The sequence below is a fragment of the Coturnix japonica genome, chromosome 11 (assembly GCF_054131305.1).
Source record: "Coturnix japonica strain WE chromosome 11, WE-NBRP24, whole genome shotgun sequence".
Classification (NCBI taxonomy): Eukaryota; Metazoa; Chordata; class Aves; order Galliformes; family Phasianidae; genus Coturnix; species Coturnix japonica.
The window spans coordinates 9,469,451-9,489,177 of NC_140673.1; the positions used below are offsets into that span (position 1 = coordinate 9,469,451).

Genomic DNA, 19,727 nt, shown 5'->3' on the forward strand with positions numbered 1-19,727 from the left:
GTGCTATAGGGAAGAGGGGAGAGACCTTAAATTATTATTAGAGCAAGGGTTAGGACTGCCAAAGCTTTTCACCAGTGTGTGTGCATACGCACACACAACTATTTTTACACATCAATCAGTATTTCATTGTGGATTCTTCCCTGACCCATAGTGGTCAGTAGGAACTGGAAGAAACCAACAACAACAACAACAAAATCACACTGTATTTTTGTATATTTCAGAGCAATCTCTTTCCACAACTGTAAGCACAACACTATCATTCAGCCTGTGCACAATAACATTCTATATTGTAGTCTACTGACCCGTTTCAAAATCATAAGAATGGTAAGAAGTTACGAAAGATTACCATCTATCTACCAGATATAATTTCTTTTTATCTCCTTTAACAATTGGAAAGGAAAATTCTTCATTTATTAAAAATCAGATTCATTTTTAAAACGAAACCTTCAAACGCAGCATCAATTCCCAAGCTCAATCCATGCTGAAGCTGTTACAAGTTCTTGCTGGTTTTATGGCAAAGGTTTTAGTTTGTGATGCTCCAGAGTGACTCTGCCTTTCCCCTCCAAGTCATTCAGTTCTTCAAGAATTTCAAATATTTCTGTTTAGAAATATTCTTTCTTGTGTGAGAATTTCCTAAAGTTCAGAGCCTACTGCCACTCACCTTCTTCTATAACTGAGCACTAGCAATTTGAGTTATCACTGCAGTAAAAGCAAACACATCTTCTAACTGCTTCCCAATAGCCAAGACTTTTCTTTGCTCTTCTGTCAAGGCCTGCCACTTTAAGGTTTCCATGACAGAAACTATGATTTAGTAAAACTACTGAAAAGCATAAACCTGAAAATATTTAACTGTTTGTGATTTCATAGGTGGAAATACGGCCTTCTCAGGCCTCTCCATCTTTCCCACAGTGTTACTTGAGAGCTTGACCAAACTGCACATAGGCAAGAAATTGAATCATCTTCCACCCTCAAATGCTGATAGGATACACTTAAAATTATGTTCCAGCAGAGAACTGTGAAAGTTTCCATTGTCAATTTATTTTTCAACTTAGTTTTCTACAATAAACACATTCCTCTGTCAAAGAACCTGTTGAGATGTTATGATTTGTGAGATCAAAACCAACATGACATACCTAGCCATAGACATCTTTACTTTCACATAAGCCTTTGGTTTGTTGGTTACAAGTCAATCAGACACTGTTTGGAGAGGGGGAAGTTCATCCTTTTTTTTTTTTTTTTTTAATCTGAGCACTTCAAAACAGCTAAAATTTGTATAGAGGAAGTCAGAGTTACTGTAAAGCATCAGGTTTCTGAACCTCTTACCGTCAGCTCTCTTCCCACCCTGTAATTCACATACCTATTGACACCTCTTTTTACACTGCAGAGCTTTCTTATTTCTTCAGTATCATCAGTGCCGTAATAACGAGCATTTCACAAACTGCAGAACTGCAAAAAACAAACGAGAGAGGGTCAGAATAAAAGACCAATATCAAAGCTATTAAAATAACAGTAAGTAATTTGTGTTGCACTATTACAAGAAAAAAATGTAGCATTCTACCTGCAACACTCAAAGCATAATAAAGCATATACCTTTTTATTTTTAAGTATATATGGCAGAATATGTGCATTTGGAAAAATATATCAACCTGTTGCTGTTAGAGTCAGTAGGCACAACATCCAAAGAGCACGACATTGTAACATAATACGGTTATTTGGTGTACAGAAGTGAGTGCTTTCCTTTTCTCCCCTCTAATCACTGCAGCTCACAAGAATAAAGCTTTGTCCCTTCACCACCAGTTCTCTCTCTCCTCTTCCACTGGGGGATTCATAAAAACATGGTTGGATGAGAGATGGCTGCAGTAGCCTATCCAAAGAATGTACCAGACAGCCAGTGCTGAGCAGGGAACCACTGTTACCCACAAAATGCACCTGCTGCTCTCTGTACTACCACAGGTTAGTTCGTAAAGCCAGCATCATCTTTGTTCTGTAGGCAAGGATAGGGCAGAAAGAGGTAAAAGAAAATAATTTCAGAGAGTTTCAGTACTTTGGCTTAAGGTGCTCATCCCAACCTATGAAAGGAAGAGAACTGAATAGGACAGATGAACTGCTGTAATATTTTCAATTCTATGATACAGATCTACAATCACCTCTGCTATTAAGAGGAGGAGCTCAGATGGCTTGGAAGGAAAAGGTCCAGATGGAATAAAAGCTATTCCACGTTAGGCCTTTACTGAAGAATTTCAATGGATTTAATTCCATTTCAAGAGGGTTTTGAGAGCCAATATTGTGTAGCCTTTTATCAAGGGTTATCTTATAATAAGCATGAATCTGCTGCTTTTTTTTTTTTTTTAATGCATCTTTTGAGGTTTTTCAAAGCAACACATTTTCTTTTGAGAGACTTCTATTAGAGCCTGTGCAATGCTCTGTGAGAACAGGTTTAATTCGTGCTGCTTCTGCTGTTCTCCACAGTACCAAAAATAAGAGCAATGCAAATATTCCCAATATTCTCAGGTAGAGATCAAGAAAATAGTTTTCTGCTTTCATAATGGCCTGATTCTAACTTGTTCTTCAGCAAAAATAATATGCAGTTCACCTTACCCTTGTGATGACTGAACCACCACACACTGGTGGTCAGAACATCCCTCTCTGAAGAGGTGCGCGTTACCACCAATTGCCCAGTTCTCTGCAGGGCCCATAAACACTTGCTCCAGCAGCTCCCAAAATCCTCCTGAAACACAATAATTTCTTCTTCCTTGTTCCTTGCACCTTCCAGGCCAAGTCAGACCCATTAAACGTCTCAGCAATAACTACAGAAATACAGAGCCTGCTTCCCCTCACAGGGGCCCTGACAAAAACGTACTCTCTTTGTGGCTCTTCCACAAGCAGCCCCTGCTCCAAGAGCCACCATTAAAAGTATAATTTGTATAATTTGTACCAGAAATTAATGTCTCAGGCACAACAATGCTCATTATCTTCAACCAATCTCTGGATGCTCATTATCCCACGTGAAGGACAACATTGTGCACAGACCTTTGTGATGCTAATTTATTATTATTATTATTATTATTACTATTATTAGAACTTTCTGTACTTTCCTATTAAATTATTCATCTTTAGAAGACATCCGACAGTGAGAGTCAGGATTTGTTCAACACATTGTAACTGTGCTCTGAAATTAGTCTCAGAAGTGAAGCATTTGGAAAGAAAAGCAAAACTAATGGTGAATTTTGACCTTTTCTCCAAGCCTGGAAAGAGGACAAACGCTATACATAAAACAAACAAACATCCTCACCAGCAGAATTACTCTCTGCAAAGCAGAACTCAAACTCCTGTAAGCAGCCAAGGAACTGAATAAAAGACCCATTTACTGCATCAGTTTTTGATAAGAATAGCCCTCCCTCCTCTGAGCTGAGGGAGTGACTGACACGCAAGACCTGCTCTCACAGCCACATGAGGAGCAAGATTTGTTGAACAGAAATACCAGAACGTGATGTGATGATAAACAGGCTTAAGTGAGTGTTCTTATTTCTTTAATGAAGAAGGTGTACATTCCTTTTTTTTTTTCTTTCCTTTTTAAACTAAAAACCCTAGAAGGTATGGAATGGTGAAGAAATATTAGAGATTTTAAATTGAAATATCCAATCATGTGCATGCCAACACATAAGTACACTAGTACATAAGTATACATACATTTTTCCTGTCAGGAACACTCATTCACAAGCAGGTCTTAAATAAAATGAGAAAAATCCCGTCCTCATGAAAGCATCAGGAAAAGCATCAGGAAATGCTGTAAGAACTAGGCAATGTCTACTCTGGTCTTAATGACAGATTGCCACTATTCAGCATTTTTACACCCCAGATATTGTGCCTTACCTTTCCAAACGTTCACTTGCTTTATGTTGACTAAAAAAAAAAGCCTTCTGTCTTCCTACTGTAGTATTAATATTTTCACTAGAAGAAAGGAAATTCTTCTTATTCCCTTTATTCATTTTCAGTTTAAGCTGGTGTTGCCCAAAGCTGAAATGAAACACAATGAGATGACTGAGTACAAAATTAAAGTTCTTGTTGAGGGTCAGCAAATTGGTTAAGTGTCCTTTGATCTATATATGAAGAAGCAGCACATAAGTATAGTACAGAAGATTACAGGTTCAGCTTCTCCAGGATGCAAGCAAAGCTGAATTACTTTCTTTGTGGTGTCTTTTTTCAGTTCAGTAAATGTAACTGTAGATAGCAGTGAGTTCTGATATGTTACATTTCTTTCTTCAAGTGAATGTTGAGCTGCAACATGGATGTGAGTTTTTGGTTAGCCTACACAGTTCAAAAATACATTTAAGTGACTCCCCACTTCCCCTCTCCTCCCAGCCTGCCTGCACAGATGTACTGGTGGAGCTGCAAACTTCTCTTTGAAAAGGCAGCATTGCTAAAAAGTCATCAAGGGGAAGTGGTAAGAGAAGAGGCGTGCTCTGTGTGCCAGAGAGGAGGGAAAAAAAAAATAGTAAATAGTTGCACTGGGAAAAGATGGAGGGAAGGAGGGAAGGGGAAGGAAACACCTGAAATGAAACTGCAAGCTGGGTCTGGCTGGGATGGAGTTAATCTTTTTCAAAGAGCCTGCAGGTTGCTGCTGCTTTTGGGATCTGTGACCAAAACAGTGTTGATATCACACCCAGTGATAACACACTGTCAGAACTTTATCTGCTTCTCACTCTGCCCCAACAAGGAACAGGCTGATGTGGGCAAGAAATGAGACAATGCAGCAGGGACAGCTGACCTAGAATAAGTCAAGGGATACCTTAGGCCTCAAACCACAAGGAATAGTGAAAGAACTGGGTAAACACTGTTTCCAAAGCAGCCATTGTGCAGGGGCTGGCTTGACATCACTCCGCTTATTCCCATAAGTGGTGGCTGACTTGTCTTTGCAATATTTGGGTTTTACTTTTTGGTTGGTTGGATGGTTTTCCATTTATTTCACTTCTTAAGCTATATTTAGACCCACAGGTTTTCTTGCTTTTACTCCTGTTTTCTCCCTCATTCAACTCTGGAGGAGTAATCTGGCTGGGGCTTAGTGGCTGGATGCTGTGAACACATCATACACTGAAAAAAGGTGATAACCGCAGTCACACCAATTATGATGTTATAAATTTATCTCAAAGTGCTGGTGAATAGAGTTGCCTTTTTTTTTTTTTTAAGCTTTTCTTCTTTTTTTTTTTTTTTTTTTTTAAATAACATACTATGCCTGAGTTATCATATGATTAATTTAAAAATACATACTACACTAATATTTGTGCATCTTTGCTTACCTATTTTCTCCCATACTTGTTCAGGCTTCAAGGGGAAATTCAAGCTGCTGATGTCTACTGCACTGAAGTCAACAGAGTGAGAGCATCACTGCTAGGAACTGCTGTAGAGAGAAGCCCAAACTGCAGACATAATTACAAGTTCCATACAAAGTTCAAAACTATCTTTTTAAATACAGCTGTTCAACTACGAGAGAAAAGGACATGATTTTGAGAGGCATGTGATAGTTGTTGCACACAGTTTAAGTTATGCACAAGGTCCTTTTGGTGCTAATGCCGACAGAAGGAGCAGAACAGTGCACTTTCTGTTCTTCCTCAACATGATAGCTCTTACTCTCCACTTGAAGATCTTTCATTTTCATTAGAGAAGCAGTCCTCAGTATGGTGCAAGTTACACAGGTGTGCACTGTGCTTTCTTTTCCTTACTTAGACCTTTCTAGAGCAAAGAAACAAAAGGTGCACATGCTGATACCCAAAACGCCTCTGTGCCACCTGTCCTGCCTAACACACTTATTTGAATGCTTTAACATTGAATCAGTCACTGCTTTGAAACCACAGCCTGAACAAAGCGTGCTATTTAGTACTCATACCAGCACCATTTAGAAACAATACTTTTCATAAGTAAAAAATGAAGTTACAAAAACGTGCGTGCTTAAGGAAATGCAACCACACAGACAATGCATGGGAGAACTTCAGCTTGAACACGTTTCAGCGGAAACTCTGCCTGCTGCTGTCCTACATTGAGAACAGTCTGCGCACATGTAAACCACAATAAAAGGCTGCTGCAAGCACTGCTTGGTGGGAGATGCACTGAGAAGCTGTTATATTTGCGCAAGGTAAGGATCAATCTGAGTCACAGCAAGCAGACCTTTTTCCAAGTAAAATAATCTGAATTACCTGGGGTGAATTTACCCCTTGCCACCAACCTTCCCGCTGCAGACAGAAAACAGCAGCTGCACAGCCTCCATCTGGAGCAGAAACAGCTGACTCTGCTGGGCAAGCTGCAGCTGAGCAGGGAGGTGTCTGCAGGGTCTCTTATCCCACATGAGACTCATCACTTCATAGAGCCACAGTTTTGCTTCGGGGAAGTAAGAATACCAGAACTGTGCCAATCTTCCTTAATGTTGGTGAGAACAATCAGAGAAGGCTCACAAAACTCTGGGTAGTGAGAGAGCTGGATGAGATGCTGATGAGGGAAATGGAAACATCTTTGAAAGAAACTTCTCTGCCTTTGCTCCTTCACCTTTGCCTACATCATCAGTCATCACATCAGCTTCTCTTCTCTAATTAAATGAGTCTGGACCTGACTTGGGGGAAAAAAAAAAAAAAAGAACAAAAAAGAGGCCAGTGACTACAGCACAGAAAAGTTACTCATTTGCCCAGGTGATGAAGTAGGAGTCTGGTCAGTCAGTGGCTTACCCCTACTTTATTTTAATGAATTACCCATGAAGTGGCATATGCATAAGGTGCCATGCCAAAATAGTCTGACATCATCACCATCATCATCAGACAAGCTTCAAAATGAGTTCTAGGTGGCAGTATGTGTGGAGCCTAACAAACTGTGTATGAGCATCAGTCAAAACTTCCCCCCCAGGGAGACGTCCCAGTACCTGACCTGTCAGAAGGGATCTCAGGATGGATTGCTGTCCCCATCCACATACCAAGAGCACCCATACAAAACTAACTATAGGGCAAATTACAAACTGAGATTTTTTTTATTTAGAACGAGCATTGAAATATGTGAATGTGACATTTGCAGCCCAAATGGTCTGCTTTAGAAACGAATGCATTTTTAAATGATGGAAGAACTGGTAATCATTTCAAAGGAGGAATTTTTTTTCTATAAAAATTCATCATATTTAACTGTTTTCTGTGAAATACTAAAATCAACAGATTTTTAATACCAGTATGCAGACCATTACTGAGGTCCCCATAACATAATTACAGCGTTGAGAACTGCTCAGAGAAACAGAAGTAGCTCATTCCTGGTTCTTTTAGTTACACCCAGAAGCTCTGAAACAGCCTAGTTTGGTAGCAGCTTTGTTTCTTTTCTTGTAGCCCAGAGATTTGCTTGACAAGACCCATAGCCTTGAATATACTTCTGATGTCTGAGAAAGGCCTGACAATATCTCTGCTTCCCACTTAATTAAGTATTACTTTCAAGTTCTGCGCCCAAGTTTCCTGTCCCAAGTTAACCATGTTTTTTTCCTAATACTTTCATTTTCCACTTCTGCTTTTCTTTGCTGGTCAGATTACTTGGAGCTGAGCTCCAACAGCACAACAGGCTTCCCAGCACTGCAGCTTGCACATTTTCAGTACAACTGATTACCACTTCCTTTATTGTTTTTCTGAATAAAATAAGCTTGAAAGATACATATTAAAGCCTACTAATAATAGCTCCAAGTCTGTTTCCTTGCACTGAGGGCTGATCTCTGATGTCAGCGCTAGAGCTGGGCAGACTTCTCGCATGGTTTCTGGCTGAAGGTTGGCAACACACCGTAAGGAGCAGGCAGCTTCCCAGGAGTGAGCCTGGGTCACAAATCACAAAGCAAAACACTTCCTTTTCTCAATGCTGCTGTCATTCAGATTGCGGCTGAAGGCAGTAATAGGGCAAGAGGCTTCTCCCTCCATTTTCCCACAGTCAAAAAGCCTTCAAAACAATAAGCATTTCCTCAGAAAGGCCAGGTTGCTTACTAGCATGCAGCAAGCAAGAAGGTAGTCACAGATTTCTGTTACAAATCTTGACGTGTTCCTCTCCTGTGTAATGCCTGAAGCGCCTTTAACAGCAAGATTTTATTCTGTTTTAATGTATTTTGAACCCTTATTCAAAATATGATTCTGCTGCTCATTCGTGCAGCAGCACACAAGTCACCTTCCCACCACATGGAACAGACATGCACTACAGCCAGGCTCCCACCCACTTGATTGCTCTGTGTGTTAGCAGAGCTTAAAAGGGAGAGACATGGACCAGCAGCTGCACCTTCCCAGACCGTGCATCACTGAGCCCCCTCCCACAGCCACCCAGCACAGCACTCAGGTCCCGTGGGGAAGCACACCTGCCCAGCACATGCCTATTTAACCCACAGCCCTTGATGAGTTCATTTCCTATGAATGTTTTGCTTTAAGAAAAAAGAAAAAAAAAAAGAGAGAGAGTACCTTCAAGAAGCAACGTGAAACAAAAGCCTACAACCAATTCAACCACAACTATTTATGGGCTGCCCAAGTCTGATTCTTGACATTCATGGGAAGCTTTATTGAAAGCTAATTTCAGGAGCAAAAATTATTTTTCCCCCCAGTTCCTCTCACAGGGTTAACTATATTCCACTTCAGCAACAGAAGACTAAAAAAAACCAAACAACACCAATACAATCAGTAGCCATTTGGAGTGCTTTCATTTTCCCAGAGAGAGAACCAGACACTTTGGTGACCCTAAGGAGGAGGAAGGGCCTTGTAAATCTAGTTGCTGTTTCTCCAATTACACCAACAGCCTTTTTCAGCAGAGGTAATCCAGACAGAGCAGGCTGGTTTGGTTTAATCTGGAAGGTTGTTGTAATAACTGACAGACGGAAAAGCACAGGGAAAGGCCTGGCAGCTGTATAAAGCTCCCTCTGAGCCTTGAGCCCTGTAGAAGTACATCAGCATCAGCCACCAGTATGACCAGCCAGTCCCAAGGAATCCAGCAGCTTTTGCAGGCAGAAAAACGTGCCAAGGACAAGCTGGAGGAAGCCAAAAAGAGTAAGCATGTAGCCTGGTTTTATTCTTTTTCTACTGTAAGCTTTTCAGAAATACAGGGGCCCAAGGAAAAATGTTATTCCATCTGTACCTATCGCAGATGTGCTCCTATTCTTTCCTATACGCCACTTCCCTTTCACCTGCATTAGTGCCATGCCTTGACTGCAGCAGGTATTTAACCACATGCATACTTTGCTTAAATTCTGTGCACACGTGCACTTGTGTGTGTGTGTGTGCACATGCCTCTTGACATTAAACAAGGTTTTCTTTGTTATATTCATCCTGTCAGCTAGATTTATTCTTGTTTTTTCTCTATGCCAATAACGTCATTACAGCCTTCTTTAGGTATTTAAACTAGAAGCCTACATGCCTTAGGCTGCCAGCTCCAGAGAACGAGCCTCCAGACCATGTATTTCTCTTTATATACATTTTCAGTGTTCCTCTTTACAAGTACCTTGCCTTTTAATCTCAACTGGGCATCAAAAGCAAAATCTGACAATAAATTGAGATGATAGAGAAACGATAATAATCAAAGTCCCAGTACAATAACAAGAACTGTGACTGTTTCTATAAAGTCTTATTTGCGAGCAATATGCTACCAGAAAGTGATCAAACCTTCGGTTTAAAATAAGCATATCTTGAATGGGTATGCATAGGTGTCCATGAACGAATTCAATTCAAACCATTATATTCTAATCAAATATAAGCAATATCTCATAAATAAAAAAAAAAAAAAGGTGAAACTTTTAGTAATTCAAGAAATAATTATTCAAATAAGAATACCACTCCATAGTTCCATCATTTTCTGTATTAATCTGTTATTGATTTTAACTCTAAATACTGTGACCAGTTTCCTGAACACAGGTTCAGCTACATGAGTCACTAAATTGCATTAGCCATGACAGACAAATACTGTTTCATGGAACAATCTTGATTCAGAAGAGGGAAGCTTAATGCCATTCCCCAGCACTAAGGTAAAATGAGTGAAGATCATAGAATGCTTTGGGTTGGAAGGGGCCCTTAAAATCATGTAGTGCCAAGCTGTATTTACTCCACTCTGCCTACAAGTGCACTACTCTGTCAGCACTCCAGCCCCATGCACAGCACTCATGATAAGCATGGAGCTACTTCCACGTAAGTTTCCTTTCAGACCCCTCTGACACTTGAGTTCAACCCCTGCCCATGCTTACCAGTGCTGCAGTGCTGGGGGAAGAGTTATTCAGCAGCTACAGTAAACAAGCTGTAAAATATTGTTATCAGTAAAAACAGAAAACAAATATTTCATCAGTATGACTTCCCTCTCTATTACTCATCTCCACTCTCACACATCAGACTGCTCTCACTGCGCTGGCACAAATTCTCCACATTGTTCTTCACTTCAGGCTTTCATGGCAGTGTCACTCTGCTGCTTTTACCTGTCTAACTAAACCAGGGAAGGCTTAAATAACATGAGTCAGGGACTAAAGGGGTTCTCCTACTGCCAAATCCTGCTGTGCCAAACCAGAATTATTTCAGCAGTCTCGTTCCGAGAGTGATTCAGCAGTTGAATCAACATTAAGGACTGCAAAGTTTGCCTCCGAGTGAGGCTAAAATACAGGGAACATCAAACAGAATATATTTAAGTGTAACCAGTTAACCTGCATGCACCATTCGGAGAAGCAAGGTGAGGGTGTTCTTCCTCACCTCAGAAGCACCAGCCCTGGCCCACCTCAGACTGGCTGGGATCAGCAGCTGCTGCTCTGGGCCGGGCAGCTCGAGGCTCTGGGTGAGAGTGCTGAACCCTGCCCCTGTTGAACCCTAAATATGACTTTGCAGTCACTGTAAACAGTCCTTGCACAACAACGCTGGTTGAGTAAACCAGATTATCCTATTTATGCTGTAACGTGAGAAGAAGGAAAGGCCAGTTGGCTCGAGGGTCACAACAAGGAAAAGCCATTTTCAAGGAAATGCAATTACCAAAAGTACACTTGAGCAAAACTGTCAACGTTTACTGCTGAAACTCACATAATCAGATCAAAATGCAGCATGGACACACACAGAATCATACAGAAACAGGTAACGGGCCTGGCTGTTACTGAAATCTGTGCAGCTGATTGTAACGTAAAATCCATTTGTACTACCAAAGCTTGCAAATAAATACAACTATATTCATGAAGCAAAGCAACAGTGTAGCACTGCAGCTCTTCTTGCTCAGTACCCTTTATCTCACCTTCCATATCACATCCTCTGCCATATCATCAACTGATGTCATTTATACCTGGCAATTTATTAACAGTTGGTAGATACACATACACAAGGCTGAAACCATCAAATCCATTAAATGTGAACAAGAGAGCTTGCTGCTCTCTATCCTTTTGAACACCGCACTGCTTGTCTATTGTTTTTTTCCATAAGCATAACTCGTATCCCTGAGGTAACTTATCACTGTCAGAACCAAAATGTCAACTGCTGAAAACCCTTTTGGGTAAAAGAAGAGAGAAACTAATGTGTCACATACACTGGAATTAGCAAAACTTGGATTCCTATAGATTTGTATACCTTGGCTTGAATTTCTAGTTTCCAATACAATGAAAGTCTGTATGAAAGTTTTCAAGCAATCATGTTAAAAATACCAATAAATATTTACAGAAATAAGACATTTTAAAAGAGTGATATCAATTACATCCATCATGCTCGCTTGGATAACACCCACAACCTATTTTGTCTAGCAAAAAGCTATTTATACACTGATCAGCTGGTTTTACTGTATTTTATTAAAAGTGCAAAATAGTCTTTAAAAATGAGCATTCCTAAATTCCATTTAGCAGACAAAAAGCAAGGCACAAAACAACAGAAACAGCCCTATTTAAAGAAAATGCCGTTTGTTTTTGGCAGCTTTTTCATGTGACATTTCTGTGCAGAAATTTAGCTAGAAGCCCAGACGATCTGTTTGAAAACAGAAAGATGATTTCAGCAAGTCAGTTCTGGGGAAGCAAGATAACAGTGTTTAAGCAACTCAGAACATAACATTTGCAGAAAGATTTGATTTCTGCTGCCTTTCTCTTGTAAGATCTTTGAGTAAGTAAATAAATCACTCTGGTTGCTCTGGATCTAACCAGGTATTTCATTAACCTTGTGGTAATACCTATGAAGAAGGATATAACCTGTCCTCATGCTGCTAGTTCTTTCCCACAGATTATGTAAGAGAACATTAAATACAGGGCTGACTTGCTACAGGAAGTTGGTTAAGATTAGCCTGATTTAATATGAAGCCGAGAAGTCTGTTGTCTCCCCCTCCTTTCCCTCAGCCACCATACCCAGGGAAATGGAGCCAGGACAGCTCTGCTCCACTGCTACTCCCTGTCCTGAAGGATGGGAAAGAAGGAAAGACAGGCAACAGCAAACCAGGCCCTCACTGTGTGCCCCTTGGAGCAAAGGGCTCGTCAAACCTGGAGCTTACTGCACCTCACTTTGTCAATCCTAGGGTCAATCTTTGAGAGTCAGGCTGGCTTGCCCATCTCCCTCCTCTGTTTCTAGCCCTCTGTCTGCATGATTTTGGCTGAATTGCTGTGCTCTGCCACCCACGAGGTTGTAAGGTTTAATATTAACTCGACTGTATGATAGAGGGTCCCATCTAGAACTTCAGTAAGACTTGGAAAAGGCAATTCCTCATTGTACATCCAAGGTAGCAGACAAGCAGTTAATAGCAGACTGATTAATTAATTTTGGTTTGCCTCTAGTGAAACAGCAGGTTAAGCTCTAGTTTCTGCTTAACTTAATCAGGTGCAGCATATGCACTATCGCATATGTTGGCAGTTGCTGATTCCATCCACAACGTTGTTGAGCTAGCAGTAATTTACTCACAGCTTTTCCACTTAATTAAATAGGAAGCAGCAGGTTCCTGCTGTGCCAATCCTAAAGGCATCATGGAAAAAAAAACAAGAAACCACAATGGCTGCCACCCTACAGTGACACGCTATGCAATGTGCTTATTCCAGTGTCAGAAACTGACATGCACGTATATATTCACTTTTTTGGTTCATCAGCTGCATTGTGAGAGGTGGGCAAACTGTATTTCTATAGTTGGTCTCTTTCTATTGTATGCATTTTAAATGGATTCATTTATCTATCTCGTGGCCAAATATGCAACATATTTAGTACAGATGGCCCCCCAGATGGAATTTGAAATTAAAATCCCACCATTTTTGAAATAATTTAATTTAGTATAGAGATCCAATTCTTCAGCTGGTGAAATTGGCAGAGCTTCATTTTAGTCACTCCCTCTGATCACAGTTCCAGAGAATCTCCTCCCAGTGCCATTTCTAAAGGAAAACCTCTATATTAAGCTGAACAGCTCTAAATTTGGAGACAAGAATAAGAGCAACTTCCAAACACAGTTCTCACCTGGCCCTGAGTTTTGTTGTCCAGACTAATACCAGGCTTTTACATGGGTCTGTCACTTAATAACACTCCATACAGTGAAACAGAAGCTGAAGGCAACAGCTCCTATCAAACAAATTCAAACTTTTGGGGAGTTAAAATACATCATTATCTTTCTATACAAACTACATTGCTTTCATGGCAGGAGAACTCTGAAATGAGTAACAGCCTGCACACGTGAATACTCCACTGAAGAACCGAGGCAGCAAAGTTGTGGAGCTCCCCATCATTTTCCTCCTTGCTGTAAAACCTCACCTCTCTGTGTTTCCCACAACAAGCCCATCCATTAAACCCATTGGTTTAGGAACCAAAACTTCAAAAAGAAATACATGTTCCAGGCATCTCTCTGCTCCTGCTCACTGTCCTGCAGATAACAGCTTCCAAAGGGGCTACCAGCTGGGTAAATACTTTACCACTGGATCAAAAACTTCACCCAGTCACAAATGTATCAAAACCAATGGCCTTCTCACATTCACCCTGCACAGGTGAAACAGATTGTTATGTGTCACACCTGATGAGGCTTCAGAAGCCCAGCACAAGTGCAACCAAACTGACAGAGCCACCTGGAAAGAACAAGTCTGAAATTGGGACACACAGCTCCCCAGCTTAGCTCAGGAATGGTCTTTAGGCTTTCCAAAAAGAAATTCTTTTCAGCTTACTTGAATTTGAAGATTGAAAAACAAACCAAAAACTTTCTGAAAGTATTGATATTACTCAGCGATATCACGTAGGTGGCTTCAGTAAATTAATGAACATTTCATGCATCAGATTAAGGAACCACATTCAGCTGTCCAGTTTTGCATTATCCTCATTTATGTAACTAAACAAGGAATTTTTAATCCAGTGGAGCGAGAGTATTCTCTCCCACCCCTTACATTCTAACTGTATAGAAGAAAGAGACCAAAGAAATAAAAAATTGAAAATAACGAATCAGCATCAGCCCAGCAGCCTTAAACATAAGGCATCAACTTTCAATGCATGAGGATTGCTGCCCTATCAGTTAGTGACTTTCTGCACAAAATAGCATAGCAGAGTCCCATCAAGATCCTCCTGACTGTTCTAAGTTTCTGCACGCAAAGCATGCAGACTGCAATGCGTAACCATGGCATTGTCACGAGATGCTCAGTACTTTCTTTGTGCAAAATCTTAAGTTATCACATGCCTATCAATCCTTCTACTTTCATCCCTGACCTAACATAACTGTGGCACCCAGGCTGCGCCTTTTACCTGCTCCTGCAATAACTTAGATGGGTTTCATTTTACATACCCTTAGTATTTACCTCAGAGAAAATTAAGCCTGTGAACACAAGCCTTCCCAGGAGGAAAAGTCTAGTTTTCACTGCCTAAAATGACATTTTTAAGTTCATCATCCTATTTAAAAAAATAAAATAAAGACTTGACAATAACTTCCACGTTTTCTACACATTAGTAGAGAATACCATCAGCCCCCTTTTCCTCTTAACCACTCACCTCTGCATTTAACAGATGTTCAGGAAAAAGGGCGGGGGCGAAGAGGACAGAGCCAGGAGGTTGCAGCTCAGTTTGGTAATGGTTAAGATGTATCTTGCAGCACTTTGGAAATCTGCCAGCTCTGAACAGAACCCAGTTGGTGTGGGATGAAGGGATCCTGGCAGCCAATCAATGCAGAAAAATCTTACAAAATAACGTCTTTTCCAATCAGTGACAACTAAAATCTGTTATCTGGCTGCTACTATTGCTGATGAAGAGAAGACAGATATTTACTTAAACACAAAGCTGTGATGAAAAAAAAAATAAAAAATCATTTGTGTTATGAGAAAATGCGTAGTTGCAAAAGGACTTCTGCTGTTAGCAAACCAAAAGCTTTTGATTTTGATGCGTGCTTTCGTGCAGGGAGCTGATCTCAGAAGATGGGCACTTTCACTCTGAAAGAGCCCCACTAAATCCCTTCAGCTCTTCTGCCAATTTCTGCACAAATGACACTGCTGTTCACTTTGCTCTAAACTTTGTCCACGAAGCTTCTAGCCAGGTTAAATACCTCTTAGGTTGGGAGATGCACCTTTTGGGATTATGTGAAGTAAACCTGTGTTTCTTCCCTCTTTTAGGAAAGGGAAGGAGACTGAAGCAGGCCAAAGAAGAAGCTATAGCTGAGATAGATCATTACCGGCTGCAGAAGGAGAAGGAATTCAGGAACAAGCAAATGAACGTAAGTGAGACCTGTGTGGGCTTCTGCAGTAAACCACACTGTTTCAAAGAGCAGGATGTGGACACTCATACAAACTAACCTGGCCATGCTGATTAAACACACCTGTCACATGCATATACTTCATTTGGACTTTTTTCACAGGCTTGGAATGCATTTGTACCTGGTATTGTGGATTTTAACCACTAAAATAATCCAGATTCTGTATTATGGTTCACATATGCCCTTTAGAAAGTGTTATCTCCCTTAAGCAACAGTACTTTCAGGTTCCTCTAAAGGAGTCTTCCAGAAATACCTTGTTTCTGCTCTGAAACTGGAGGTTGAAATACGGTAAATATTTCAGTAATAGCCAAGAGTTAAAAATCCCTCTTTCTATTTCTGTTCCACTTGAGCTTTTTAACTGCATAGAGCACTGCATCTTTGATGAACCAAAATCATCCAAGCTTCAGGGTTTTTCACATCTTCCTAATAACAACTGTCTGGATGATATTTTCATATCTGAATTGGAGTTCATATTATATATTTATGGCATCTTGCTGTCATCTCTGCCATTTTCATGAAGTTTCACAAACTATTCTCTTCATGCTTGGCAACCTTCCTCATGGTTTTGTTCTTGTTTCCTCCCTCTTTGTTTTGTGCAAAGCAAAATAAACTGCGTTCAAAAACAGCAACAACAAAAAAGCCAAGGAGGTCGTATAAAAACTGCCATATAAATATATTATTTCAGCCACATTTCACATAATACATTTCCCAGCAGAGATCGTAAGTTTTAGAACACACACACTGCAGACACAGTACCACTCTGGCAGTGCCAGGTGGAGTTGTCCTATACAAACAACTTCAGATTTTTACTGATCATAACAGTGTAAAAATGCATCTAAATGTCTTCAGCTTCTCAGCTAAACCAAACTTCTTGGCTTAGGTCTGACATAGCAGAGGAGAAAAACCCTTTGTTCTGGTACACTCAATATTTTCATCGTAAACAAAACTCAAGCTGCAAGCAAAGGCCATTGTTTGATATCTGAGCATGTTACACAGGCAGGCCAGAGCACATATTGCTCCTCAAACGGCAGCATGCTGTACAAGATTGCTGCAGTTCTACTTGAAGTTCCCTGGCCACATTATGCTGAACCTTTAATTATCCCAGAACAAAGTCATCATTTTTAACATGCACTTGGAAGGCAGTGAGGAGTTCAAGGTAACCCAAGGTCTGACACCCAGCTCAGTTTGCTGCCTCATGTATTCAGACACTAGCATCATTTTTGGTCGGTCTCATTTAATGTTGTTTCTCATCTTACTGTGTGTTGCTGTATCCTTACTGGGGTAATTTTTTTGTTACGTGAGATGTTCTGTATCAGTTCAGAAAGAACAATGACCAAAAAAAAAGAAGTAATGATTAATATGAGGTTAGAGTGATGAACAGCTACATTTGGTTTTCAAACACAATATTTTTTCAAAAGAGACATACAAAATTGAAGGCCAGAGCCCAGATTGGTTTTGATATTGCTCCTGTTGTTGCACATGGGGTCTGAGGTCACCGAACTCTGGCAATGTGAATGCTGACTCCAAACCTGTGTTTTCAAAGACAGGGTAATGCTTTGGCAACTTTGGAATGCCGCTAACATAAAAACAGTATGGTCAAAATGATGGACAAACTGTCAAGGTCAGAAAAAAAATCCAAAGCAAAACAGAACAGTGCCTGAATCCAGACAAGAAAAAGAATTCACAAATGGAGTGGAAATAAAAGATCAAAAATAAGATTAAGAATCAACCATCCCAGATCAGTATTAGCACAAACAAGGCGAGCAGGTTCCTGGTTTAAAGAAGTTCTCATTATTATAATCCTCTCCTCAAGGTTTTGCAAAAATATTTAGTAGCTGGATAACACGCAACCATCTGGGATCTCTAGAAAGTTATTTTCCCCAGTGGAAAAAATCAGCTTCATAAATCTGGTTTAAGCTGTACGATCTTTCCCACATGAGGCCCTTACAACTTGTCTAAAAGCTAAAATAAAATACCAACTAAAAATAGTTACTACAGAAAATGATTCTCTTTTCCCAGTGTTTACTATTGTGTCTACATCCTGTATTTCTTCCAAATCAGAAAATGTTTTACATCTGGATTGCAGACAAACTTCTTACTACGTTGCCAGGTACAGATAATTGCAAATGTGATTTGTGCAAGGGAGATCATAGTTCAGCTGCCTCTCCTTCTTTAAAGTACTGAGTTGGGCAGAAATCACATGGAAAATAAAGCTAATGACCCGTCCCATTTGAGGTCATCCTCTAGGTACTCCTACTACCATCACAGGTTAGTCCAGCTGCTAGTCCACCACTGAGAACTGTGGCAGGAACAAGGGGAATATGTTATTTAGTGCTTTCTTACTCTGTGTGCAGAAATGTCTTCCGCTCTTCCCCGTGGAATTCTCTCACCGAAAACAAAATTCTCTCTCGGTATCTGAAGGACTTTTCCATAAGGGAAGAATGCAAGGGATGTTGGAGCAGTGGGGGAGGAGGAACAAAGCCACAGATTTGGAACGTGTGCATCTGTTTATAACATAACCTTGCTAAAATGTTCAGTGAGTGTAGAGTCAATTAAATTCTAAGTGAATGTCCTGATATTGACTGTGCCAGAAGCTGTCTGGTACTTTGCCAGATAAGAAAATGTAACATTAAAAGACCTTGTCTGAGGCCTGTTGAGGGTTATACATCAGTAGCTGCTGAAGACATTTCAAACGCTCTGCAACTCTAACAACGCAGTTTCAGGAAGGCTTTCCCATGTTTTGCTCCTTAGCTGCGCTCACATTCATTCTGAGCAAGGCCAAGTGAAGCACAATAGTGCTAAAACTTAGTTGACTAGTCATTAAAACAGAAAAGAATAAAATGAATGGTTAGAAGACAAAACACGTACAGCATTGTTTCCATAGGGAGCTGGGAAATTTGCATTACATGGGAGATTCCCATTGCTAATGAGCATATGAAAGAGTTGCCTTCAATCCTGTTTTCATGTGTACAGTTCAACCTAGATCATACCCTTACTGTTAGAAAACAGTGTGATGTGTTTGCATTATGTTTATGCTACATGATAAAGAGAAGTACAATAAATAGTCATGCATAATGCCTGCTTAAATGGCTTCTGCTTTTTCAGGTAACGGGCTCCCAAGGTAACCTCTCTGCTCAAATAGAAGAGCAAACAACAGAAACCATCCGAAACCTCACCAGCAGCTACCAGAAGAACAAGGAGAGCACATTGAAAAGGCTTTTGAACATAATATATGATGTCAAGCCCGAAATCCACCCAAACTTCAAATATGCAGCTTAAGATCAACTATATCTAGGGAAGGATGTTTGAAAAAGTAGCTTATTTCTCAATAACCACAGATAGTTCTTCCTCTATTGTTTCTGAATGTGAGAGAGAAAACACTGAAGCCAAAGAGTACAGTTCCACAAAGGTTCCGATGTGATGACAACCATGCAGGGTTTCACAAGCATTTGGTTGGAATAGTGTTGTTGCTTGTGTTGTGCTTGCAGCCAAACCCCTGTCACTGGAACGGGTGCAAGTCAAAAATTACAGAAGAAATGATTATTTGACAAAAGCAGCTTTTCAGTGGGAGTCTCTCTCATATCAAATGTTCTGTACTAAATGGGTTGTTGCATAATATCTGTTTATCCCAATCTTTAGTGTACTTCAAATCACGTGAAGCCAAATATCACAAACATAAAATCAACGCATTTCTACTGAGGCTATGACACATGTAGCAGTTGGGTTATGGAATATACAGGAACTGCCAGTTTTTGGTTAAAAGTAAGACATCAGAACAATTCTATTCTTTTTAATCCTAATATAAAGAAAATATAGATATCTTGGGCAAAACTGTGTTCAAAAAGCCACATTCCAAGTATCATCCTGCTGTTTAAATACATTACAAGCTATATAACAGTTTTTTTAAGTCTGAAAGATGACAGCAGCAATCATTTATAAACTTGCCTATGTTCAAGGTGCACTCTAGCACGCTCATCATTGCACTTACACCGAAAGCACAGAAATCCTTCAGCTCAGACTGCTATGCTAACTAGTCCCTTATTCCACAAGAAGTCCAT

The 19,727-nt window shown here is 40.2% G+C and overlaps 1 protein-coding gene and 1 long non-coding RNA gene across 2 annotated transcripts; one reads left to right on the forward strand and one right to left on the reverse strand.

The window, feature by feature from the left end:
- Positions 1–1,018: 1,018 nt before the first annotated feature.
- On the reverse strand, positions 1,019–10,335 carry LOC107317188 (uncharacterized). Its single transcript, XR_001556769.3, has 4 exons — positions 10,217–10,335; positions 5,298–5,398; positions 3,874–4,017; positions 1,019–1,446 (listed from the first exon to the last, which is right to left on the reverse strand). It is a non-coding gene; the product is annotated as an uncharacterized LOC107317188 (long non-coding RNA).
- Positions 8,688–19,376, forward strand: ATP6V1G3 (ATPase H+ transporting V1 subunit G3). The gene is made up of 3 exons (XM_015869543.2): positions 8,688–9,029; positions 15,530–15,630; positions 18,775–19,376. Exons 1-3 carry the CDS (start codon positions 8,948–8,950, stop codon positions 18,946–18,948), a joined length of 357 nt encoding a protein of 118 aa, XP_015725029.2. The 5' UTR covers positions 8,688–8,947; the 3' UTR covers positions 18,949–19,376.
- Positions 19,377–19,727: the final 351 nt, after the last annotated feature.